The sequence below is a fragment of the Oncorhynchus tshawytscha genome, linkage group LG10 (assembly GCF_018296145.1).
Source record: "Oncorhynchus tshawytscha isolate Ot180627B linkage group LG10, Otsh_v2.0, whole genome shotgun sequence".
NCBI classification, from domain to species: Eukaryota; Metazoa; Chordata; class Actinopteri; order Salmoniformes; family Salmonidae; genus Oncorhynchus; species Oncorhynchus tshawytscha.
The window spans coordinates 29468298-29496193 of record NC_056438.1 but is presented as its reverse complement, the minus strand read 5'-3'; the positions used below and the strand labels follow the sequence as shown (position 1 = coordinate 29496193).

The 27896-nt window shown below is 41.6% G+C and overlaps 1 protein-coding gene across 1 annotated transcript; it reads right to left on the bottom strand.

Annotated features, from left to right (window-relative positions):
* Positions 1-12946: 12946 nt before the first annotated feature.
* On the bottom strand, positions 12947-26669 carry LOC112260084 (CAAX prenyl protease 2). Its single transcript, XM_024434918.1, has 8 exons — positions 26296-26669; positions 24873-24975; positions 18138-18221; positions 17984-18062; positions 17496-17663; positions 17088-17159; positions 16885-16947; positions 12947-16661 (listed from the first exon to the last, which is right to left on the bottom strand). The coding sequence occupies exons 1-8, from the start codon at positions 26463-26465 to the stop codon at positions 16432-16434; spliced, it is 969 nt and encodes a 322-aa protein (XP_024290686.1). The 5' UTR covers positions 26466-26669; the 3' UTR covers positions 12947-16431.
* Between the last annotated feature and the right edge of the window lie 1227 nt (positions 26670-27896).

Sequence of the window (27896 nt, the reverse complement as noted above, 5' to 3'; positions counted from 1 at the left end):
TGTGCTAACATAATTGCAAAAGGGTTTTCTAATGATCAATTAGCCTTTTAAAATGATAAACTTGGATTAGGTAACACGTGTCATTGGAACACATGGGTGATGGTTGCTGATAATGGGCCTCTGTACGCCTATGTAGATTTCCATTTTAAAAAAATAGCAGTTTCCAGCTACAATAGTCATTTACAACATTAGCAATGTCTATACTGTATTTCTGATCAATTTGATGTTATTTTAATGCACAAAAAATAAGGGCATTTCTAAGTGACCCCAAACTGGTTTGAACGGTAGTATGTACAGTATATATATATATATATATATATATACACACACACACACACACACTGAACAACAATATAAACAACATGAAAAGTGCTGGTCCCATGTTTCATGAGCTGAAATAAAAAATCCCAGAAATTTTACATCTGCACAAAATAACTTATTTCTGTTAAATTCTGCTCACAAATGTATTTACATCACTGTTAGTGAGTATTTCTCTTTTGCCAATATAATCAATCCATCTGACAGGTATGGCATATCATAAACAGCATGATCATTACACAGGTGCAGCTTGTGCTGGGGACAATAAAAGGCTACTCTAAAATGTTCAGTTTTGTCACACTACACAATGTCACAGATGTCTCAAGTTGAGGGAGCATGCAATTGCCATGCCGACTGTGGAAATGTCCACCAGAGCTGTTTCTCTGGCATAACCCGCCTCAAACATAGTTTTAGAGAATTTGGCAGTATGTCCAACTGGCCTCACAACCACAGACCACGTATGAGCGAATGGTTTGCTGATGTCAACATTGTGAACAGAGTGCGCCATGGTTGCGGTGGGGTTATGGTATGGGCAGGCATAAGGTAACACAAGTGCATTTTATCAATGACGTTTATCAGTCGGCGTTCCAATTCATGCAAAAGTTGTTCGATGGGGTTGAGGTCAGGGCTCTGTGCAGGCCAGTCAAGTTCTTCCACACCAATCTCGACAAACTTTGTGGACCTCGCTTTGTGCACGGGGGCATTGTCATGCTGAAAAAGGAAAGGGCCTTCCCCAAACTGACAATGTTGGGAGCACAGAATCGTCTAGAATGTCATTGTATGCTGTAGCATTAAGATTTCCCTTCACTGGAACTAAGGGGCCTGAACCATGAAAAATAGCCCAAGACCATTTGTCCTTCTCCACCAAACTTTACAGTTGTCTCTATGCCATGGAGTATGTAGCGTTCTCCCGGCATCCACCAGAAATGTCCGTCGGACAGCCAGATGGTGGGATTCAGCGGGATTCATCACTCCAGTGCTTCAGAGTCCAATGGTCGCAAGCTTTACACCACTCCAGCCGACGCTTGGCAATGCACATGGTGATCTTAGGCTTGTGTGCGGCTGCTCGGCCATGGAAACCCATTTCATGAAGCTCCTGACGAACAGATCTTGTGCAGACATTGCTTCCAGAGGCAGTTTGGAGCTCAGTAGTGAGTGTTGCAACAGAGGACAAGCTTGTGTGGCCTACCACTTCACGGCTGAGCCGTTGTTTCTCCTAGACGTTTCCACTTCACAATAATAGCACTTACAGTTGACCGGGGCAGCTCGAGCAGGGCAGAAATTTGACAAACCGACTTGGTGCCACATTTAAAAAGTCATTGAGCTCTTCAGTAAATTCATTCTACTGACAATGTTTCTCTGGAGATTGCAAGGCTGGGTGCTCGATTTTATACCTGTCAGCAACGGGTGTGGCTGAAATAGCCGAATCCACTCACTTGAAAGGGTGTCCACATACTTTTGAATATATAGTGTATATGTGACCAACAGAGGCGTATCTGTATTCCGGGTCATGTGAAATCCATAGATTAGGACCTAAATAATGCATTTGAATTGACTGATTTATTTATATGAACTGTGACTCTGTAAAATCTTTGAAATTGTATTATGTTGCATTTATATTTTTGTTCAGTATAAATAAAACATTTGTGGGGGGTGGGGCACAGTTTGGGAACCACTGCATAGAACACACACTGTATGTATGTAGTGAGAAGATCATTTGAACCTCTGCTCACCCAGTTGGTGAGTTTCACTATGGTGAGCCTCTGGGATATAAATATACTGCAGATTAAAATAAGAAAAGAAAAGCTTTGGAAGACATCTCTCACTGGTAGGAAGACAGGTCAAATCCATACGAGGGATACACCGTTTCATCAACATGAAAGAGGATGGCATTGGCATTTCTCTACAAGTAGGGTGAGTCAACATGTTTTTCTACTTGCACGAACACAAACAGAAATCAGAAGCTTGGACAGCCACGTCATATTTAGCTTACGTTGATTGGACTAATTGTCTCAGGTAGGAAGACAGGTCAAATCAAATTATATTTGTCACATACACATGGTTAGCAGATGTTAATGTGAGTGTAGCGAAACGCTTGTGCTTCTAGTTCTGACAATGCAGTAATAACCAACGAGTAATCTAACCTAACAATTCCACAACTACTACCTTATACACACAAGTGTAAAGGGATAAAGAATGTGAACATAAAGACATATGAATGAGTGATGGTACAGAACGGCATAGGCAAGATGCAGTAGATGGTACAGAGTACAGTGTATATATATATATATATATGAGATGAGTAATGTAGGGTATATAAACAAAGTGGCATAGTTTAAAGTGGCTAGTGATACATGTATTACATAAAGATGGCAAGATGCAGTAGATGCAGCAGTTTAAATGAGTACAGTATATACATATGAGATGAGTAATGTAGGGTATGTAAACATTATATTAAGTGGCATTGTTTAAAGTGGCAAGTGATACATTTTTACATCAATTTCCATCAATTCCCTTATTAAAGTGGCTGGAGTTGAGTCAGTATGTTGGCAGCAGCCACTCAATGTTAGTGGTGGCTGTTTAACAGTCTGATGGCCTTGAGATAGAAGCTGTTTTTCAGTCTCTCGGTCCCTACTTTGATGCACCTGTACTGACCTCGCCTTCTGTATGATAGCGGGGTGAACAGGCAGTGGCTCAGTTGGTTGTTGTCCTTGATGATCTTTATGGCCTTCCTGTGACATCGGGTGGTGTAGGTGTCCTGAAGGGCAGGTAGTTTGCCCCCGGTGATGCGTTGTGCAGACCTCACTACCCTCTGGAGAGCCTTACGGTTGTGGGCGGAGCAGTTGCCGTACCAGGCGGTGATACAGCCCGACAGGATGCTCTCGATTATGCATCTGTCGAAGTTTGTGAGTGCTTTTGGTGACAAGCCAAATTTCTTCAGCCTCCTGAGGTTGAAGAGGCGCTGCTGCGCCTTCTTCACAACGCTGTGTGTGGGTGGACCAATTCAGTTGGTCCGTGATGTGTACGCCGAGGAACTTAAAACTTTCCACCTCCTCCACCACTGTACCGTCGATGTGGATAGGGGGGTGCTCTCTCTGCTGTTTCCTGAAGTCCACAGTCATCTCCTTTGTTTTGTTGACGTTGAGTGTGAGGTTATTTTCCTGGCACCACACTCCGAGGGCCCTCACCTCCTCCCTGTAGGCCGTCTCGTCGTTGTTGGTAATCAAGCCTACCACTGTCGTGTCGTCCGCAAACTTGATGATTGAGTTGGAGGCGTGGTCGAGACCCAGGGTCTCGAGCTTGATGATGAGTTTGGAGGGTACTATGGTGTTAAATGCTGAGCTGTAGTCGATGAACAGCATTCTCACATAGATATTCCTCTTGTCCAGATGGGTTAGCGCCGTGTGTAGTGTGGTTGAGATTGCGTCGTCTGTGGACCTATTGGGGCAGTAAACAAATTGGAGTGGGTCTAGGGTGTCAGGTAGGGTGGAGGTGATATGGTCCTTGACTAGTCTCTCAAAGCACTTCATGATGACAGAAGTGAGTGCTACGGGGTAGTCGTTTAGCTCAGTTGCCTTAGCTTTCTTGGGAACAGGAACAATGGTGGCCCTCTTGAAGCATGTGGGAAAAGCAGACTGGGATAAGGATTGATTGAATATGTCCGTAAACACACCAGCCAGCTGGTCTGCGCATGCTCTGAGGAAGCGGCTGGGGTTTGCCGTCTGGGCCTGCAGCCTTGCGAAGGTTAACACGTTTAAATGTTTTACTCACGTCGGCTGCAGTGAAGGAGAGCCCACAGGTTTTGGTAGCAGGCCGTGTCAGTGGCACTGTATTGTCCTCAAAGCGAGCAAAAAGGTTAGTCAGCCTGTCTGGAAGCAAGACATCCTGGTCCGCGACGGGGCTGGTTTTCTTTATAATCCGTGATTGACTGTAGACCCTGCCACATACCTCTTGTGTCTGAGCCGTTGAATTGCGACTCTACTTTGTCTCTATATTGACACTTAGCTTGTTTGATTGCCTTGAGGAGGGAATAGCTACACTGTTTGTATTTGGTCATGTTTCCGGGTCACCTTGCCCTGGTTAAAAGCAGTGGTTCGCACTTTCAGTTTCGTGCGAATGCTGCCATCGATCCACGGTTTCTGGTTTGGGAATGTTTTAATCGTTGCTGTGGGTATAGCATCGCCGATGCACTTTCTAATGAACTCCATACGAGTGAGTCACTGGCTATATAAGTACTAAGCCATTTCATCTGACTGTAGTTTCATTTCAATAATAAATGGACAGATAATTATGTAATTACATCATAGGGCCAGGAGTTTTTCCTGACTTGACTATAATCCCTAGCAGGAAAAACTCTGGACATTTCAACTTAAACCTAATTATGACAGGTTCTAAATGGAAGATGCTGAGACAACTGATAACATGGACTATAATGTCACAAAGAGAATATGTCATGTAAGCATATTATACAATAGAAACAGAGGGAGGAAAGACAGACTTATTACCTTAGTAGGAATCTGTGTCTTCCTTGATGTATGTCTTAATTCCCTTAACAGCTGTTGCCTCTGAGCCGATAAGCGATGCCAACACTCTCTAATGGAATCTCATATCCCCTGCATGAGGGAGGGACAGTGTGTGTGTGTGTGTGTGTGTGTGTGTGTGTGTCTGATAATATTTAATATCCCCTGCATGAGGACACTGAGGTCAGCCGAATTTGGATTGCGCCTCGGATTAATGAGTCTGATTTTACAGTGAGCAGGTGTTGCCATTGTAATTAGTCAGCAGGTCAGAGACATCCAGTGTGGTGGATATGAGGCTCTATCCTCACACAGCATTATCCCCAGGGAGAGGGAGGCGGGTGTGTGTGGAGGGGGGTGGGGGGCTTGAAACGCCCCAACAACAATCCCTCCTCTATTGCCCTATGGACCCTAGAGGCATTTAGCATAGGCATTTGGCATAGGCTATGGATCATTTGATACGGAGTGGGAAGCCTGTCCACTAGCCTTCCACAGTACAGTAACTACTTGTGCCAGGAAGATAGTTCTAGTTGAAGTCAAAGTTAGACGTCACCCCCCATATTACAAACTATGTGTTGTGATAATTGCGTTGTTTGCTTTTACAACCTGTTCATTCACATGCCTTGCGACCGTGATGTATAGGCCTCAAGGCCGAGACAATAATATGACAGTGGCAGAATAAATTCAACCACACCTTTGTTTTATCACAAAAATGGATAGCAACCTCTGTCTGGTGAAGTCCACGACGCATATTGCATGTAACAGACAGTTGACCTACAGCATGGTCATGCTGACATTTTCGGAACACTAAACAACTATTGATTTAAAACCACAGAGTGTTACCACAAGTCACAAAGAAAACAGGAGCTGCCTCAACTATTCCAGCACCATTTCAACATCATCAAATCACCTCTGCCCAGTCTAATACAGTCACAACTAAAAGATACCAAAAACAATTTAGTCCAAGCTAAATATGATGTGGCTGTCCAAGCTTCTGATTTCTGTTTGTGTGTGTGTGCAAGCAAAAAAACATGTTGATACTTTAACTTTTTTTGTCAAGGGATGCCAAATGCTCACTGGCTTCTCTTGCATTCAATGCTACAAGTGAGGACAATATTATTAGCATTACATGTAAGTCAGTTTTTACCATCCTGTCTTTAGTCTCTATGAGAGTTTCACATATTGTATCCGAAAATGGTGACATGCCAAATGGTGCTAACCAGAGAAATGTAATTGCTATTTCATTTCCTAATAGGTATAATCCAATATGAGTCTCCTGTTGTTCTGAAATCTCAAAGTAATCTGACTTGTATTGAAACTCCGTATGATTTTAAATGCAGAAAAGCTGACATTTTTACATCTTAATATTTGTAGTTTGGTGCAGCACCCCTTATTGTTGGCCCGGTAGCGCACATTTTTTATTTAACATTGTTATCAGGAAATATTTAAAAAGCATGGAAATCTGCATATGTGCTGCCACTCCATAAGGGTGAGGATACAAATGATCTTGACAACTATCGCCCCATTTCAAGACTAACTTGTTTAGTTAAGATTCTTGAATCCTTGGTTAATGTACAACTTCGTTCCTTTTTATCTGATACTTGTATTCTTAATATAAACCAATCAGGGTTTAGGCCTGGGCATAGTACTACCACAGCAACCATGCTAGTTGTAAATGATCTTGTCAATGCCTTGTTCATTGACCTGTCAAAGGTGTGCTCATTCTGTTTTACTGAGAAAATAAATTCAAGAGTAGGCCTGAGATATACAACCCGTTTATGGTTTCAGATTTATCTTAGCAACAGAACTCAGGCCATGGTGATAGATGTTAAATCTGAATTTCTTGAGATTCAAAAAGGTATTCCTCAGGGTTTGATTTTGGGTCCATTATTGTTCACTTTGTATATTAATGACATAGGAAACACTTAATATTCATCTCTATGCAGATGAGTTTTGTATTCCTGTGCCACCTCAGTGCAGCAGGCCATTCGTGAACTTCAGCATGAATTTGATTTGATTCAGAGATCTTAAATTAGTGTTAAATACAAGTGAAACAATTAGAGAACATGCTGTTCTCTAGGTCACGAAATGTTTATCCCGAGGACCTGCATATTTGCGCAATAAATGGAGCCTAAACTGAGCTTGTTTCTCAATACAAGTACCTGGGTGTCTGGATTGACGACAAGTTGTTCTTCACAATGCATATTTAAAAAAATCTGACTAAGAAGCTAAGATCCAAGATAGTTTTTTTTATATCTAAATAAATCATGCCCTAGTATTAAAAATAGGAGAAAGATTGTTCAAACGCTTCTCCCTGTATTGGATTTTGGTGATATTGTTTACATGCATGCGGCACAACCTCTGTTTTAAAACCCTTGGACACAGTCTACCATTCAGCAATACGTTTTATCACAGGGGACCATTTTAGGACTCATCTTTGTAGTCTGTACAAAAATGTGGGATGAACCTCTGTCTGCGAGAAGAGAGCTGAATTCTCTTTGATTTATTTACAAAGCAATCTGACAGAAACTCCCTCGATATGTAACATCATTAATTAAGATAAAAATCATAACTTACCAAACCCGTTCACGGGAATGCACAACACTAGAGGTCCCTTCAGTCTCCACAGATTTGGGAAAATCTGCATTTTGTTTTTAAGCCCCAAATTTGTGGAATAATCTGCAAAATTCACTGCAGTTTATATGTGCTGGTGCCACTCAGGCAGTTTACATTATTGATTGAGGACCTCTATGTAGTTGAATGTGATCGCTTTTATACAGGTTTTATTTTGCTGAATTTTATTGTTTTATACACGTGTATGTTGTTTTAATATTCTGTTTTTATTGTAATGTGTACAGGGCTCTCTTGTAAAATAGATTTTAATCTCAATTGCGACTCCCTGTTTTAAATTAAAGGTCAAATTTGAAATAAATGTTTAAAAAACAGGCGGCAACAATGTCATACTCGTTTGGACCAGACAAGCCTGGCTTCCCTTGGCATCCAACATCCAAGAATACAACGTCACTCTTCAAATGATGCCCAACTGACCCAGATTGAGATGAAAAATGGGCCATTTTTGTATTGCATAAACAATAAGTTATTGTGTGGTGGCGGAGATGCAATGCTGTGTTCCAAACAAAACAACTGCAAGTTCGCTTGCTCTAAGTTCCTCAACGGCACAGCTAGGGAGCTAAAAAAAAAAGCACCTTATCGTGGAGGACTCCTCTTTGAGTCATGAAAGTGCATTGATATTACATAGGAACTGTGCACACTTTGAAGAGGTGCGTGGCCACTTGCAGACACCACTTATTCCTCTCACTCAAACCCTTGTAATTTCTGTGTCTTATGTTGCACCTACCCCACATTTTCCATATTACTGAATGTGTCCAGAGTGTTTTCAGATTTCGTTATCAACAAATGCGGAGAAAAGTACAGTAAATGTAAAAGGCACATACAATCAACAGTGTGATGTTCAAATTCAGTCTTGTGTCAGGTTAACTGTTGTGTCCTCAAATTTAGGTTTAATAATTCCCCCCTAATCTACAAACTGTTCCCTTTCAATTGCTACCACGGTTATGCATATGCTTTTTCATATTTCCTTCTGTAAGAAACATTTACATGTAGCTCTATCCATACAGGTCAATTCCCACGAGTGTAAAAGGTTACCTTAACCAATCTGAATTCATTCCTAAAACGTAACGCTATTTTTTCCCCTATCCCAGGGAACTCCTCTCAAAAACATGTTGGTTTTGTATTTTTAACAATTAGTCCACTGTTGATACAGTACCAAAATGTTTTGCATGTCAGCAGTCAAGTTTGATGAATTTTGCAATCTCATGATGGTGTGGCCGGTGACACTTTGTTTCTTGAATGTCCAATATCTTGAAAACTTGACTGCTGACATGCAAAACATTTTGGGACTGTATCAGAGAACTAATGGAGAAACAAAAATAACAAAAATATATAGTTTTGAGTGGAGTTTCCCTTTAACCCTTAACTTAATAGATGTGAAACAGACCAACACAGAGTTAGGTAACAGTGTCTCAACTTAAAATGTTAAAAACCGACATTTACTTGACTTCACCCATAGACATTTGGAAAAACAGACAAACGTCAAATGTCGAGAGTCAAACGGGATTCTTTGTTGACCTGTGCATGGTCATGTCTCCTGGTCTCTCTTTTCAAACAGAGGGCTGACATTTTCCATTGGAAGAGAAAATCGTCCTCCCAGGCACTGATGATGCATAGCATTGACAGTGAGGTTAAACATTCATGTTTAGCGGTAAACAGCTCCAGGTGCCCCTGAGAAGGTGAGAATGCACGAAAGCACACTTTCCGTCACACACACATTACAGTAAGCCCTCGCCCACACTATCTAATGCCGTTAACACTCAACATCAAACTCACGCTATACCACAATAAACCAAGTTCAAATGCAGAGACTCCGAGACCATTGAGAGCTTTTGAAGTGACAGGTTGACGCAAAATCTGTAACCCATCTCCGCTAAACTGTATCAGCACAATGGACAGCGCCCTACACAGTAAAGCAATGCATATTCGGCAATGGATATTAGGTACACTACAAGATATAACGGGTAATTCACCTATTACAAAACAGCCTATGTGAATGCAGCATAATAAACTAGTTTTTTTTTCCCCCACAGTGCAGTGCATTTCAAATGCTACTTGCTTGATGAGTGCCTAGCGAATCCTTTGGTTTTATCAATAGCATGCTACCAGTTAGAATAACCGCCTTGGGCGAAGGCCTGGTTTACGTTCCAGCCACTCTTCCTATAACCAGTTGCTAATAAATTCAGTTTTTGGACAGAAAACCTGCGGCTGTATGACTCAAGGCTAACCTGGGCTGGCTCCTCTGTTCCAAGATTGTCAGGAACATTCGGGGATGAAGGGAACTATGAAGCCATCATCGTGGTGGCACTTGTGGAAGGAGGGGGGTCTTCACGCCGAACTAGCAGAGCTCGACAGCATCGACGCTACTGTGCTTGGCGGCGGCCTTGGTGGTTTCATTTCTGATATCCATGGTGGCAGTGGCAAATTAGTTAGAGCTAAATAGGCTAATAACACGAATGCTTTTTATAGCTAGCTAAGAAGCTAACTAAACTATGTAGTGGTGGGGCGAGGCAGAGTCGAGTGAAGCAGCTTCAACTGTAAGCCTGACCCGTCCTTATAAATCAAATAATCAAATATTACAGGCGGAGGCGTATCTCGTTATTCACGCAGCCTACCATAGATGAGCAGTGTTCCCCGCGTTTTATGAAAACCCAAAGGAGTCCTACCAAACCGCCCAGTGGTTTTCCATAACCCCCTACACGCAAACAAACTCTGCAGCGCGCTCTTCATGGTACCGACACGTCGCAGCGGAGATACAGATTTGGCGCCAACCTGTCACTCAATCACTTGAACTTTTTTGCTATTTTTAAATAGGGACATAAAACTAAAACGGAGTTGGCACAAGTCTCAACTGAGAGAGTATTTTAACTTGTTGCATTATTTGTTGGTTTGGCAATGCCACTGTCAGCCAGAGAAACATGCTGAGAAGGATTATTACCACAGTAAGCAAGGTACTTGGAGTCAAACAGACAGGCCTGGATGAGATCTTTAAGGTAAGGCTCACAAAATCATTTTAGACCCAAGTCACCCCCTGTACCTGGACTTTGAATTACTCCCCTCTGGGCGCAGGAATAGGGCACCCCTCAGCAGGAAAAACAGAACGAGACAATCAGTTGTGCCAGGTGTGATATCCCTCCTAAATAGCTTGGGCGAATGTTCCCATTGACTCCGTAAGGCCAGCAGGCTAGTCTTTTCTTCTTTTTCATTTCATGTTTTATTTCTTACTATTATTATTTTTATTGGTGCGTAACTGTTATGAAAGTTGTATTGTCAATTTTCTTTGTATTTAAAACGCCACTTTAAATGTGTACATGACACTGCAACAAAATTTCCCCATGGCAATAAAGTCAGTAAGTAGAGGGCTAAGGCCCCTTTTGCCCTCTCGTGGAACCGGGCACATCTCCCTCGCTCTTTCTTCTCACTTTCCCCAGTCTGTCCTCAGCATTGTCACTTTGCCACAGCCCTCGAACAAATTGAGGAAGAGAGACATTGTGAAGGAGGGGATCAATAGGCAGGTAGTCTGGGTTGAAGAGGCCACTTTGTTTGGGGGGGGGGGATGGCAGAATGGAGGGATATAGTTATGGTAGTCATCAACCCACACTGCTCCTAATCTAAACAATTCAGTCACAAACTGGAGATACTTCATGAAATTTACTTTCAAAGCTGTATGTTTTAAGAGCCTGTAACACTAGGGTAGATTATCACATTTCCACAGATTACTGTATCTAACCAGGATGACTAGTTTATTCACCATGGGATTTGAAGTACTAGGAACTTGGGTGTTATGAAGGTTATGGGCCAATATACAGTAATACTTCTCTATGGTTTCTGAGCAACTGAGCTATCACCCTCTGTCTCACTGCAATAATCTGAGAGTACAGTTAAAAGGGGTTAGGATTTAGAGAACAAGAAACACCACATCTGGAAGCTGCAGAAGGAAGGCCCGTAAAATGTAAAAATAACCAGACCCATACATCAGTGTGAATGATAACCTACAGATGGCATTCCAATGGCTGCCAAGACTCAAATCATTGGTGTAAAAACCTTCAGTATTGATACGTCGTAATTCACAGGGTTATTTCATAGTCGTACCCATATTCTGGTGAGGAGGAATCTAAATGACAAACAGGCTAAGATATCAAGCTTTATTGGAGTAATGCTGGCAACTCCATAATCAGCTCCTTTCATAAGAGACAGTATGTGGAATTGAATGTGACACAGACATCATAAAAATTTTAAAAAACATGGGAGTCTCATGTAGGCCTACATCCACACGTATGACACACACTCTCACTCTACAGCCAGCTAGCTTCGCCTCTAGCGCTAATTAATTTAGATTAAAATGAACATAGAGATCAACGTTGGAGGACGCAGTGCTGATTGCGTCAGAGAGGCTGCTTGCTTGCGCCCACACCGCCCCGCTCAGATCCGTTTAAAAAACAAACAAAAAAAATAATGTAGGGACCGAGTAATGATCGCTCTCCCTTGAGACGTTTTTCCCGATGCCTGATTCGCAGCCCTTGAACATGGGCAGCGTTAGAGAAAGAGTTTTGCAAAGTGTACGACAACAGATAAAGAAATGGGTGAGGCACAGTACGATAAAGGCCACGGGGGACTTGAGTGTGGTGCAGAAAAGAAACTACGCAGGTGGAATAACTAGAACACCATCAGAAAACATAAGAATCCATGCTTGATGGATCCAGACCACAGAAATAAAGATAGGGAATGGAGATAACATCTAAAAAAAATCAAACATCCTCCTCCCAGGACATATTGTTAAATTCAAAATAACTGTGTGGGGATGACAAACAAAATAAATCAGCATACCCGCACACACCATCGCATACACACACACTCTCAGGGGAGCTACTACAGTATAATGGATACTACTTTCAGCAAGCTATAGTTTCAGCCAACGAGGTGTCCTCACATCCCCTTTCTGCAATGGCTGATTACCATGCTCAAAACCTCAGGACATCTATGTGTCTACTCATCCCCAGGATGACTATAACAAAGCGACAACAACTTTCCATCGTGTAAAAGTGTCTGCAGCACCACTGAATGGAGCCTGGCCTTGAACTAATGATTAAATCATTTGCTGGGCTGTTCTTGTGATGACACAAGTGTGTAATTAAGTCTGCTAGGAACAATATACACGTAGATTTTAGTTACACAACTAAAGTATTTGTATAAAGGACTGAGAGGAAAGATGTCTTACCTGGTCATTATAAGAAAATCAAGACAAATGAAATTTGATGATCAATACCATATGGACTATAGGTCTAGCTTATATTGTTGGCTAACTTTCAGCACCGAAAAGAACGTTTGGAAATCTGACATCAGAAACAGACTCAATACAATCATTACTCAGTACATAGAGCACTCAACGACTTGGGACAGATACAGGAATTCAACCATTCAGTCATTGATTTAAGTGAAAAGCACAACATCGGGCACAAAAACATAACACACCCAGAGAGGATTTATAAAATTAGCTTGTTTATTTCTGAATGGCTGAGATTATTTTTTTTGCAGTGTGCGATTTCTATAAGATCTCATAAAAGATTGTCATCATAAAAACACTGGCCATTCAAGACTGGTAAGTCTCCCCCAAAAAATGGCATTGCGCACACACAAAATACACATGCACATATCAGTACATTCAAGTCCATGTCACCAAAATAGATTTAATTTACAAAATAAAGTCTTCAATAAAAACATCTGAATATTGTTTTTTTTTGTGTGTGTGTTTTTTTTACAACCAGTTCAGAGTCACAGCACGTATTCGACGAGTCTGAAAAATCCAAGCTTTAAAATCATTCTGTTGTGTGGTTTTACTAAAATAGCAGAGCTACATATTCAGTTACAAAAATATATATATATATATATATTCATGTATCCACTGCTGTGTTTCCGCTCTATGCATACAACTCGAAGTCACTACTTAAGAGTACTGTTGATACGATTGTTTTGCTAGGACATTTGAGAGAAAAATGAAGAAAAAAAACACATACAACGTGACAGTGTTTTCAGCAGGAAAGTGGAGTCATCATTTCTGAAGCCTAGTTATGTCTACCGGATTTCAATTCAAGTCAATGACAGGACAATAAAGTAAAAGCAGTGGTGAGAAGTAGCCTGAAGTATGAATCCTAAGGCAGGATCCATACAATACGAGCCAGGGACAATCTTCACGAAAAATGTCTTTTCCAAAAGGGGACAATGTTGATGATGTGGGAGAATGATAAACGGTTGAGCGCAGATGAAACGTGATTGTATTGAAACGTCTCTCTACGTGTGCTTCTTCTGACCCTACCGAATACAAATTCAACACAGCTTCGACATTGAGGCGTGAATGTGTGAATTTCGACAACAAAGTAAATCTATCAGCTACCTGAACCTGACAAGCCTGTCTCTGTAGGGGTAAACATCTCTGATTCTGCGTACCGGTGATTGATTGAACTCCCAAAATGGTTTTGTAGGGGCTAGGCCAACGCCTCAGGCCAAAACATTCAAGGGCATCATTTTGGATGTGAGACGGAGACAGCAAGATAGTTTAGAGTTTGACTCGAAAAAGAAAGGCTAGAGTCTTTGTTTAATTGATCAGAGAGAATGCGCAACAGAGAGACAGGTAGCTATCTAAGTTCTCCGGGTCAAACTCCCCTTTCCTCTTTAGGACTATATCCAACTTCTCTATTGGGACGGGGCACCATCTGATGAGAGGAAGAGGAAATAGCAGAATAAAAAAAGAACTGATTGGTTTTTCAAGTGACGGATGACCACCCATCAGAGTAACTTAATGAACAGATGTGCGAAGGGCCCAGGTTCCTGTGATTCACATTTCTACAGCACAACACCCAGACATGGTACTCTGGCGCTCTCTGGCGTACATTTTAGATCATTACAGCTGGTCTAGATGCATGCACCTTGCAGGTTCATTCAAGAGAATGTATATTAAAACCTTCAACTTGGGGATATATGGCCCATCTGAGGTCAGCTTAAACAAACAATCTACTCAAAATACTGGCTGATCATTATTCTGATGTCAAAACCTCCAAGCACCATAGTATTTAACATTTCATCTCTAAACGACAGGAATGGGCATATATACTTTTTTATTCACATATATACAGCTATTTCAGATAATTCCCTGATTTTGGTCCTTTTCCATCCACTAAGTTATTGCTGAAGAGCGTAATGTAACTACTTCATAGATTATACAGTACGCATGCTGACTGACAACTCCTCGCTGCTGTGGTAGAAAGCTTCACAGATCTATCTTTCTGTCAGTGAATGTTAAGAGCCTTTTGCAGGGGCCTCTCGAAAAATATGGATCCAATTTACACAGTGGAGTCGGTTTACAAAATGATTAGTTAATCCATTTACCTTGACATCACATTTCAATACATTCAGTGTGATGCAATCTTCTAGTTTATAAACCACTCTACACTTCTGGTCTAGTCATCTGGAGTTGTTACATAGTATTGCGCCGGGTTCATAAAAAGGGGAAAAAGTCCATTAGCGTTCCCCGTAAAAATCCACAAACCACCAAGCATTTCGCTACACCCGCAGTAACATCTGCTAAATACGTGTAAAATTTGATTTAAAAAATAATAATAAAAGCCACATTTTCACCTAAACCAGCTGTCTATACAGTGAAATGGACTACAATGTTCACAGCCTGGTCAAATAAGTAAAGTATTTTCAAAAAAACTATGCAAAGTTTCAGTTGAGATGAGTGAGTAAGTGGATAAACATTGCGATGTAACACTGTCGGAGTCTGTACATTATCTTCTTTTGGAGTATAGCTTGGTGTGTGCGAAGAATGTAAACGCGCCGTCTTGTCTGACATCCGTATTGCACCATGTAGCAGCATGCTAAGTAGTGGGTAGATAGCATTCAAAACTACATATATATGAAAACACCTGAGTGTTCTAGAGGGTTTGAGTCCCTTGAGGGGGAAACGGTCTGTCATCGCACCCCAAGCTTAAGGTAATTCCCCCTTTAAACACTCAAATAAAATTAACATGGATAACCCTGGGTAGAACTGTGTGTGAAGCGAATGGTAGGGGCCCAGAGTTTTTCCTGACCAGGTTCACATGGTCAGGGAAATACTCCTGGCCCAACAAATGAGCAATGGCATTGTTAGCTTAGTGATTATAGGCTTCTGTTTGCATTACTTGGAATGGATATTTGGAATGAGCGTCAACTAGAGTGAATGATTGAACACAGGGCTGGGTAAAGACTGTACCCTTTGTGATATCGCCTAACACGAATTGTCTGGCGTCTTAAACAGTTGGATAGAAAGGCTTTGCAGCCAATTCACATATCAGCTTGAGCTAAAAGCTGAGAGAATCGTGGCTAAACTGTCATAGAAGAGGTAATGGGAAAAAAAGTCTGCACGTCCAACCCTTTACAATAGTAACAATCCTGCCCAACCCTCAACATCCCCCACCAATAAAACAAATAAACATTACATTATAGAAACATGCAGATGTGTAAATAAATACTCGTATTCAGCATCTAGGACCTATGAAAACACTGACGTATTCACCACGAATCTCTAGAGTATTACTACTACAGCGCCTCGCGTCACAGCCAGATAGTGTTCCTTGTTGAGTCTACACTACAGACCACATAGGCCAGCCTATTGACTGACTGGCTAACTGACTGACTGAAAGCCAATGCGACCTGAACATAAGGAATGGCTATTTAAGTTACCCTGCTCCCCCCCAGCAGCATATATAGTAGAGACAACCATAGCATTGAGTGTCCATACCTGACATACCCTAAACCCTCACCTCTGCTCACCTTCCCACATCCCACCAGAGAAATCAGACTCAAGCGGGCATGACCGAAGAGCTAAAACACCCCTCGTTCTTGGACCGCTCCTCCTTTCGGCTGGTGGTTGCGACCCGCTCAGTGGATCGGTCCATCTAATACAGAGGGGTGTTTGGTGGGGGTGGGATCAGGAGACGCAGAGGGAACTGGGGACGGAGGCCAGGGTGCAGACGGGGGTGGGAAGGCCGTAGAAGATGGGGTCTGTGAGGGGGAAGAGGAGAAGAAGGAAAAGGAGGACCCCCAGCAAGTAGCAGGACAGGACGGTGAGACGGTGGGGGTGCTCCAGGGCCATGCCAAGGGCAGGGAAGCCCATGTGGTTACAGAACGAGTGGCACAGCACCGGCCCCACCAGGTGACCTGATGACCAGAGGGGAAGGGAATGACAAGACTGCATATAATGCATACAGGTTGGTATTACAGTACACGGTAGTGGTGGATGGGGTGAGTTAGCCCCAAACAATGTGAAGCACCTTGAGACACAGCATTTATGTAGAGCTTTCAACATCTAAAATAAAATGAATCATATATTAGGCGTGTGTGTGTTTTCTGTACACCAGAAAGAGAGCAGCTGTAGGCTCACCTGTCCTGATGAATATGAAGGCAGTGTAAGCTCCAAAGACAGCGGTGTAGGAGAACTGGAATACTGCAAAGCAAACAGCACAACAAGTCATTAACTAACCCCTCCTATACAATCTAATGGTGCATGGGAAAAAGAAAGGCATAACAAACTAGCAGCACATGGAAGTGAAGGTAGAGGAACAATGAATATCGTATGGTCCTTACCTGCAGCGAGAAAGATCCCAGACAGGGTGCCCTGTCTGAAACGCAGCAGCTCGATCACATGATGGAAGTGGGCTGCGAAGAAAACGGTTGACATTTTGCACAAGCAAAATAACCATTATTTTTCAAACAGATGAGAAGGGCACATTATCCTATGAGAGTTCAGAGTATTGCAACTCACAATTGATTGCATCCAGCAGTTTACAAAACACAGGTTCAAACATATTCCCCTTATAAACGCTCATCTTCGCATATGTACACTACAAATTTAAATGTAGTACATGGCACTGACATATACTTACATGGAGACACACAGTTTAAGAGTTGTTCTAATTGACTTGCTATTTCTTTCAGTTGGTATCAAGGAAAGATCTAGAAGATCCCCCTGTGCTGTTTTTAGGTGGGACTCACCAACTCCGAAGAAGAGGGGGCAGGTGAAGATGGCAGTGGAAGGACTGGTGCAGGGTACCAGCATGGGCAGCATACAGGCCCTGAACACCAGCTCCTCAGTCAGAGGGGCCACCACCTGGTTCCTCAGCCAGCGCATGTCACTGAGGCACAGAGCCCAGAACCACGGGTCTGTGGAAGGGAGAGAAAGCTTTAGAGATGATGATGATGTACGCGATAATGTGCATGTGAGAGAGATACTGTACACGTCCAGGAAAAATGGATGCACTTAGGGCTGAATCCTACTTTGAGATTGGCACACTTAACTTATAAATCATGCATTGGTGTCAGTGAGAGGTTTGAACAAAACTCAAGTTAAGCGTGCAAATCTTAGGTTAAGATTTAGGCCATAATCTAAATTTGACATATAGCAGAAATGAAATCGTCTCCACTCCAGGATAACACAGTAATAGACATATCGGGTGAATAATAATCTCCAGACAGTATCTCACCAAAGGTCACCCGTATCCCATCTATAAAGCCCCAGGGGCAGTCCATAGCCAGCTGGATCAGGGGGCCAACGAACAGCACCTACCAGAGCAAAGGTCAGAGGTCAACTAACGGTCTGACCATAGGCAGAGATTGATCAAAGTGAGTTTCTATTACCATGGTGAGGAGCAGAGGCAGTATGATGGCTGGGATGAGGCCCTCAAAGCGAATGCCCATCAGAGCCAGCAACGAGGGACCAGGCTGTGGAAGAACAAAAGGAGACATACTGATGGAATTCATGGAATTGTTTTCATGTGTATTAGGGATGTGAACGTTTAAACGTTAAGACTTTAAACAAAATTGGGATCCTTAACGTTAAGAAAAATCGCCCCGAAAAATTAAAAGCACAGTGCAGTAATCCCAAAACCTTATATTCTGTGTTATAGCTTAACTAGACGCTAGGCTATAAAGGCCTGGGGAAAGTTGTGTAATTTAAAGGTAGGAAGTAAACAGCATTGTGGGTCAATTTCCGAAACAACTAACATCTCAGTATCCTAGGCCCTGCTTTACTGAGGTTGAGACATTACAAGCCAAAAGAATTGCAAGATACAGCTTTTGATTCATGATATGACTAGCGCATGGTTTTGACTGTCTGCCTGGTGGCCGACCTGCCTATACTGTGCCCCTCTCTCTCTCCGTCCCTCGCTCACTGTGAAAGATGCGAGTGTGTGTGTTCTCGGAAGTACGGCAACTAAATCAGTCGCCTCGGTTTCAAAATACTGAATTCCTAGTGAAATCTAATATGGACACAAAGAAATGGGAGTCAATGTGCAAGGAGACGAGGAAGCAATTACTTGAGTCGACACTCCACCACTACGTCATCCAAAGTTTAAGATGCCAGTGCATCGGTTAGCGGGAGCCCAAACCAATCCAAATAAAAAGGCATGCAACCCTAAGAAAAATTATTCAAACGTTACAAATCTGCCTTTTTATTTATCTTTTTTTATTTTTAGATGACTTGAATCTGTACTGACGGAATTGATGAGCCCTCTCCTTAAGCCTAACATGTATGCATGTTCTACAAGTCGGATAACAACTGTGCCCACAGTGCGGGAGACGCAGCTGCTCACTCCAACGAGAAGGCAGCCTACCCTATCCCTATTCTAATAATTAGAGGTCGACTGACTATGATTTTTCAACGCCAATACCGATTATTGGAGGATCAAAAAAAGCCAATTTTATATATATACACTGGCACCCCTGACTGGCAATGCACAAACAATACTTAAAATAAACCATTTCATTATAGAGATAAACTAAAAATACCAACATGTGAGAAATACTGTACTTTATTCATGTTTCGATGGAACCCAACAAAATCATACAATTATTTAATACAAAATAAATTTCATCATTATTGGCACTCCTCATTTAGTACATAGTGCCACCACCTCTGGCAAGGATAACAGCATGGTCTTTTCCTGTAATGTTTGACAAGGTTAAGGAACACATTTGGAGGGATTTTGGACCATTCCTCTATGCAGATCCTTTCAAGATCCTTCACAATCTTGGGTTTGCGCTTATCAACTGCCCTCTTCAACTCAGCCCACAATTTTTCGATTGGATTGAGGTCTAACCCACCACCATATTAACCCACCACCATATTTCACTTTGAGTATGAGGTTCCTCTCCTTGTATGCATCTCTGTTTTGACGCCAAACATACCGATGCTGTACCTGACCAAAACATTCAATTTTGGTCTCACCTGACCAGAGCACCTTCTTCCAATCATAATTTAAATGACGTTTGACAAACTCCAAGAGCTTGCGTCTGTGTCTTGTGGTCAGAAAGGGCTTTCTTCTGGCAACCCTTCCAAAGAGCCTGTGGTTGTGGAGGTGGCGTCTGATGGTGCTTTTTTAAACCTGGTGACCCCAAGACGCCACCAAGGCCTGCAATTCTTTCACAGTGATTATTGAGGATTTTGTTGCTTCTCTCACGATCCTCCTCCCTATCCTGTGGGGCAAAATGCATTTGCGTCCTCTACCGTGAGGTTTTCAACTGTTCTATATCTATTAAATGTTTTAATAATTGCCCTGACAGTGCTCAGTGGTATATTCAATTGTTTGTGGATCTTCTTGTAGCCATTACCAGATTTATGAAGGTCTACGACCATTTGTCCCTTCTGAACTGCCAGTTATTTTCTTTTCTTCCTGGTGTTGGATGACAAAGGGATATTGCATGCGTGTTACCTCATCTTAATACCCTAGTGAAAAAGGAAGTGATGTAATGGCTCAATGTAGTTCCTTAACACTTAGATCAACTTAAATAAAGTGGAATTTAATTCCTGGTTTAATTTTGGTAGATGCTATTTACAATAATAGTTAAGGGTGCCATTATTTGTGAAACATTGATTTGCAGGAAATTGATTTTTAATTAAATCAATAAATGATTTTGTTGGGTTCCATTGAAACATTAATAAAGTACAGTATTTTTCACGTGTTGGTATTTTGAGTTTCTCTCTATAATTATATTGTTTGTGCATTGCCAGTCAGGGGTGCCAGTAATTTGAGTGTCAGTATATACAGTGGGGAGAACAAGTATTTGATACACTGCTGTTTTTGTAGGGTTTCCTACTTACAAAGCATGTAGAGGTCTGTAATTGTTTATCATAGGTACACTTCAACTGTGAGACGGAATCTAAAACAAAAATCATTGTATATCATACATGATACATAAAATATATCACTAGCCACTTTAGCCACTTCAAACAATGCTACTTAATATAATGTTTACATACACTACATTATTTCTCATATGCATACGTATATACTGTACTCTATATCATCTACTGCATCTTTATGTAATACATGTATCACTAGCCACTTTAAACTATGCCACTTTGTTTACATACTCATCTCATATGTATATACTGTACTCGATACCATCTACTGTATCTTGCCTATGCCACTCTGTACCATCACTCATTCATATATCTTTATGTACATATTCTTTATCCCTTTACACTTGTGTGTATAAGGTAGTAGTTTTGGAATTGTTAGCTAGATTACTTGTTGGTTATTACTGCATTGTCGGAACTAGAAGCACAAGCATTTCGCTACACTCGCATTAACATCTGCTAACCATGTGTATGTGACAAATAAAATTTGATTTGTATGATTTTTAAGTAATTCATTTGCATTTTATTGCATGACATAAGTATTTGATCACCTACCAACCAGTAAGAATTCCGGCTCTCACAGACCTGTTAGTTTTTCTTTAAGAAGCCCTCCTGATCTCCACTCATTAGCTGTATTAACTGCACTTGTTTGAACTCATTACCTGTATAAAAAGACACCTGTCCACACACTCAATCAAACAGACTCCAAACTCTTCACAATGGCCAAGACCAGAGAGCTGTGTAAGGACATCAGGGAAAATTGTCGACCTGCACAAGGCTGGGATGGGCTACAGGACAATAGGCAAGCAGCTTGGTGAAAAGGCAACAACTGCTGGAGCAATTATTAGAAAATGGAAGAAGTTCAAGATGACAGTCAATCACCCTCGGTCTGGGGCTCCATGCAAGATCTCACCTCGTGGGGCATCAATGATCATGAGGAAGGTGAGGGATCAGCCCAGAACTACACGGCAGGACCTGGTCAATGACCTGAAGAGAGCCGAGACCACAGTCTCAAAGAAAACCATTAGTAACACACTACACCGTCATGGATTAAAATCCTGCAGCGCACGCAATGTCCCCCTGCTCAAGCAAGCGCATGCCCAGGCCCGTCTGAAGTTTGCCAATGACCATCTGGATGATCCAGAGGAGGAATGGGAGAAGGTCATGTGGTCTGATGAGACCAAAATAGAGCTTTTTGGTCTAAACTCCACTCACCGTGTTTGGAGGAAGAAGGATGAGTACAACCCCAAAAATACCATCCCAACCGTGAAGCATGGAGGTGGAAACATTCTTTGGGGATGCTTTTCCGCAAAGGGGACAGGACGACCGCACCGTATTGAGGGGAGGATGGATGGGGCCATGTATCGCGAGATCTTGGCCAACAACCTCCTTCCCTCAGTAAGAACACTGAAGATGGGTCGTGGCTGGGTCTTCCAGCATGACAACGACCCGAAACACACAGCCAGGGCAACCAAGGAGTGGCTCCATAAGACGCAACTCAAGGTCCTGGAGTGGCCTAGCCAGTCTCCAGACCTGAACCCAATAGAAAATATTTGGAGGGAGCTGAAAGTCCGTATTGCCCAGCGACAGCCCCGAAACCTGAAGGATCTGGAGAAGGTCTATATGGAGGAGTGGGCCAAAATCCCTGCTGCAGTGTGTGCAAACTTGGTCAATAACTAAAGGAAACGTATGATCTCTGTAATTGCAAACAAAGGTTTCTATACCAAATATTACGTTCTGCTTTTCTGATGTATCAAATACTTATGTCATGCAATAAAATGCAAATTAATTACTTAAAAATCATACAATGTGATTTTCGTTTTAGATTCTGTCTCTCACAGTTGAAGTGTACCATGATAAAAAATTACAGATCTCTCCATGCTTTGTAGGTAGGAAAACCTGCAAAATCGTCAGTGTATCAAATACTTGTTCTCCCCACTGTGTGTGTGTGTGTGTGTGTGTGTGTGTGATATATATATATATATACACACATACATACACACATACATACATACATACGTTTGCATACACCTTAGCCAAATACATTTTAACTCAGCTTTTCACAATTCCTGATATTTAATCATAGTAAAATGCCCCGTCTTCGGTCAGTTAGGATCACCACTTTATTTTAAGAATGTGAAATGTCAGAATAATAGTAGAGAGAATTATTTATTTCATCACATTCCCTATGGGTCAGAAGTTTACATACACTCAATTAGTATTTGGTAGCATTGCCTTTAAATGGTTTAACTTGGGTCAAACGTTTCAGGTAGCCTTCCACAATAAGTTGGGTGAATTTTGGGCCATGCCTCTTGACAGAGCTGATGTAACTGAGCCAGGTTTGTAGGCCTCCTTGCTCGCACATGCCTTTTCAGTTCTGCCCACAAATGTTCTATAGGATTGCGGTCAGGGCTTTGTGATGGCCACTCCAATACCTTGACTTTGTTGTTCTTAAGCCATTTTGCCACAACTTCAGAAGTATGCTTTCATTGTCCATTTGGAAGACCCATTTGTGACCACGCTTTAACAAGCTTTAAAGAGCACCAGTCCCTCCTGCAGCAAAGCACCCCCACAACATGATGCTGCCACCCCGTGTTTCAAAGTTGGGATGGTGTTCTTTGGCTTGCAAGCCTCCCCCTTTTCCCTCCAAACATAACGATGGTCATTATGGCCAAACAGTTCTATTTTTGTTTAATCAAACCAGAGGACATTTCTCCAAAAAGTACAATATTTGTCCCCATGTGCAGTTGCAAACCGTAGTCTGGCTTTTTTATGGCGGTTTTTGAACAGTGGCTTCTTCCTTGTCGAGTGGCCTTTTAAGGTTATGTCGATATAGGATTTGTTTAGCTGTGGATACAGATACCCGTTTCCTCCAGCATCTCCACAAGGTCTTTTGCTGTTGTTCTGAGATTGATTTGCACTTTTCACACCAAAGTAAGGTCCTCTCTAGGAGACAAAACCTTCAGGTGTTTGGAAATTGCTCCCAAGGATGAACCAGACTTGGAGGTCTACAATTTATTTTCTGAGGTCTTGGCTGATTTCTTTTATCAGAAGCTTCTAAAGCCATGACATAATTTTCTGGAATTTTCCAAGCTGTTTAAAAGGCACAGTCAACTTAGTGTATGTAAACTTCTGACCCACTGGAATTGTGATACAGTGAATTAAGTGAAATAATCTGTCCGGAAACAATTGTTGGAAAAATGACTTGTGTCATGCACAAAGTAGATGTCCTGACTGACTTGCCAAAACTATAGTATGTTAACAAGAAATTTGTGGAGTGGTTAAAAAACTAGTTTTAATGACTCCAACCTAAGTGTATGTAAACTTCAACTGTACATACATACATATATACACACACAAAGCCACCGATCACGTGACACCACTCATTCCTATGTAAAGTCTCATTTAGCGCATTGAAGCCAAATTAAGTTGGTTAAAATGGCGACTCATGGAGACATAGCATGTGCAGTTTGAGCTACTCCAGGGCCTTTTCTCATTTGGGCAAAAGTCAGTTTTCCCTCCGATGTGACCCGTAAACCGATAAGTGGTTGAGGAGAGTGTCAATACATTAAGTAGGCAAATGGAAGCTGGTCCTCCTCTCATGATAGTCCAGAGTCCTTTGCAGAAGAGTTTTGAAATCTGTTTTCTCTAACATTTAATAATTATATTCTACTTATACTTCTATAAAAATGTATTTCAAAACTAGCATTTTTTTAAAAGTACTTTATACATATTTTGGGATTCCACCCTGTAAATATTATTTGCCTGATGACACGCGATTGGAGAAGGGGAGTCTTTCCCTCTCCTCAATTACCTTTGACCTTTTTCAAAAGGTCAACAGGTGTATTAGAAGCAATTATTGGTACTATCATTGCTGCCCCCCCCCCCAAAAAAATACAAAGATTGCAATTTTTCTGTTCACTATAATGGGGGGATCCTGTTTTCTGCAAACAATGCCTGCATTAATACGGTCGGCCCTGAACTTCCATGGACTCAATGAGAAGGGTCGCTCTCCCCTGATTAAAACAGATCAAAGATTTTTTACCAAATTCGTAGTCAATGCACTTTGCCTTTGTAGTGCAGTATAGCAGTCAGCCTATAGCTGGGCTCCATAAAGCAGCGCACAATTGGTCCTGCGATGTCCGGGTTTGGACGTCATTGTAAATAAGAATTTGTTCTTACTGACTTGCCTAGTTAAATAAAGGTTGCTGAGACAGTGCTGTGTAGAGACTCACCATCACACCAGTGTACATTTTCCATGCCCACACGAAGACAGGCGACACGGCAGATACAATCAGGACACTAGTGAATCGCCTCTTGATAACGGCCGGGTGGTCTCTGGGGGGGCAAGCATGTGATGGACACAAACAGACAAGTGTCAAAATTACATTTTGTAAACAAACAAACCCCTCAAGAACACTGCAGTTCAGCAGGAAACAAAATAAATTAACCCAGATGCGTTTGATTGCTTGCTAATTAACCAACAAATAATGGAATAAGTGAAGGCTTCTGGTCAAACAGATCTAAAAGAGTTCTTAGATTACATCTACCAGAAAAAGTATTACGGTAGGCCTATTAAAAACACAAAAACAGAATAAATGTTGAAGTTAAGACCCCTGAACTAATATAAACATGTATTTAATTTTGCTGAAATTATTTGCCTTCTGTAAGTTTAAGAAATATTGCCTAGTGTCTTGTCATTCTGTTATCTGTCATCTATAAGATATTTCCTCATTTCTCTCCCAAATGAGAGAAAAAAATACTAGTTGGTAGGTCTAACTATCAATTTTGTTTATGATTTCTTAAGTGATTCAAATGTGTCATTCTGTTACAAAATCCATAACTGAATAAATCTTTAACAGAATGACAGTCACCAACCAGATGGATCACCTGCTACTGTCCTCCCTTCCACAGGTGTTAATCCACTTCACTTACTGTAGTATATAACCAAAATATATTTTTTTTTAAACACACGGTGTCATCTTATAGCTGACACCCTTTTCTTTCTGCTGACATCTTTTAATCTTAATTCAGAGTAGATATTTAACAGAGGGTTTTTTTTTTTAAATGTGGGTCACAAACTGAAGGAGATTCTGTCATTCTGTTACAAAACTTTGCATCTGCACTGTTCTTAAGTCAAATGTTTTTGTAAAATGTTCAGGGTAAATTGTTAAAAAGCAGTCCTTGTGCATAGAGTTGTATGGCTTCTTTAAACTTTGGAATCAATTTTTGGTGTTTGGCATACGTTTGAAGGTGAAAAATCAGAGTTCGGCCATCACTCATCCATATTTTGTATGTACATATTAATTCCTTTACACTTGTGTGTATAAAGTAGCTGTTGTGAAATTGTTAATTACTTGTTAGATATTACTGCATGGTCGGAACTAGACGCACAAGCATTTCGCTACACTCGCATTAACGTCTGCTAACTATGTGTATGTGACCAATAACATTTCATTTGAGTCTCAGCGTCATTCTGTTACGATAGAATTTCCCCCAGACTGCTGCACGAAAGCCATGCTAGCTATTTAGTTCCCTAATTTAGCTAGCTACCACCTAACATGCGCCGACAGCCTAGCTTACTACAGCTCCCACATTCCTCTACAGCATTTTCTACGAATCAAGAAAGTAAAGAAATGTAATAAACACAAGGCTTACCTGGGTAAGTCACTTCTCCATACGTATAAACTCCCGACGTAGGAGCAGGCAAGCAGCAAACAGGACAGTACAGACACCCAGCATATTCCGTCTGGAGGCACAAACTCGCCATTGCCGCGCCACACTTGGTTTGACATAAAATTTGGCGTTAAATCGTCATCCTCTACCATGGCGAGGGGACAGGGTCAATGGTTGTGTTTAAACGACGAGCTTATGTCGTGGTGTAGTAATTCCTTGACCACTTTAATTCGTGAAAAGATTCATAAAAGCAAGATAAGAAAAATGTCAGTTCTCGATCACATATCCTGGCGGTATAATATAACGTCATCACGTTGCGTCGGCTGCACACCTTCCCATGATCAATGTACTGAGGATCAATCATAGGGTGCGTTCGTAAATTCACTTTGGAGTGCTAGAGAGCGCTCTGGGCGTTCGTACATTCAGAGCATTGTCAGATTGTCAGTTCGTAAATTCAGAGCGCACACTGGACGCTCTGGCCGAGGAGTAGGGTTGATCCGAGGGTTCTGATTTCACAACGGCAATCAAGCACCCAAGCTAGGTTAGGCAGTTTTCATGTTATCCAGAGCGTTGGTGACTGTAACTATTCTGCTGGGAAATACTTTAATTACGTTTTTTGTCGACGTTTACTGACACCGGCCATATTCAACCGGTGTTGAGCGTTCATAAATTCATCAGTTATTCTGCGCTCTGGTACACTCAGACGACTGCTCTGAAATCGGAGTAGATAGCCAGAGTGAATTTATGAACGAACCCATCGAGTCCCACAGAGGAGAGCTGTGGTCGAATACCCATACTAACAAACGGTATATACTTAATGAGTATATACTATTAGTTCATTCTGGTATACTGTAAACCAACGGTATCCTTTCAATTGAGCATACTAGCTTCGCCTGTCTACCGGAAGTTGATGCTGTTGCTATGCAACCCCTTGCTAGCTTGTTAGCGTAACAAATTACTAGCAAGACATTTTATGACTGGGTGTGTTAGAAAATTCAATCTGGAGTGCCAGAGTGCACTCCTGTCGTTCATAAATTCAGAGCGTTTTCAGATTGTCTGTTTGTAAATTCAGAGCAGAGCGCACACTGGATGCTCTGGCCGAGGAGTAGGGTTGACCCTAGCGTGCACCCAAGCTAAGAGGAGATTGCTCTGAAATCAGAGTAGATTTATTTATTTATTTATTTTATCTTTATTTAACCAGGTAGGCAAGTTGAGAACAAGTTCTCATTTACAATTGCGACCTGGCCAAGATAAAGCAAAGCAGTTTGACAGATACAACGACACAGAGTTACACATGGAGTAAAACAAACATACAGTCAATAATACAGTATAAACAAGTCTATATACAATGTGAGCAAATGAGGTGAGAAGGGAGGTAAAGGCAAAAAAGGCCATGGTGGCAAAGTAAATACAATATAGCAAGTAAAACACTGGAATGGTAGTTTTGCAATGGAAGAATGTGCAAAGTAGAAATAAAAATAATGGGGTGCAAAGGAGCAAAATAAAAAATAAATTAAAATTAAATACAGTTGGGAAAGAGGTAGTTGTTTGGGCTAAATTATAGGTGGGCTATGTACAGGTGC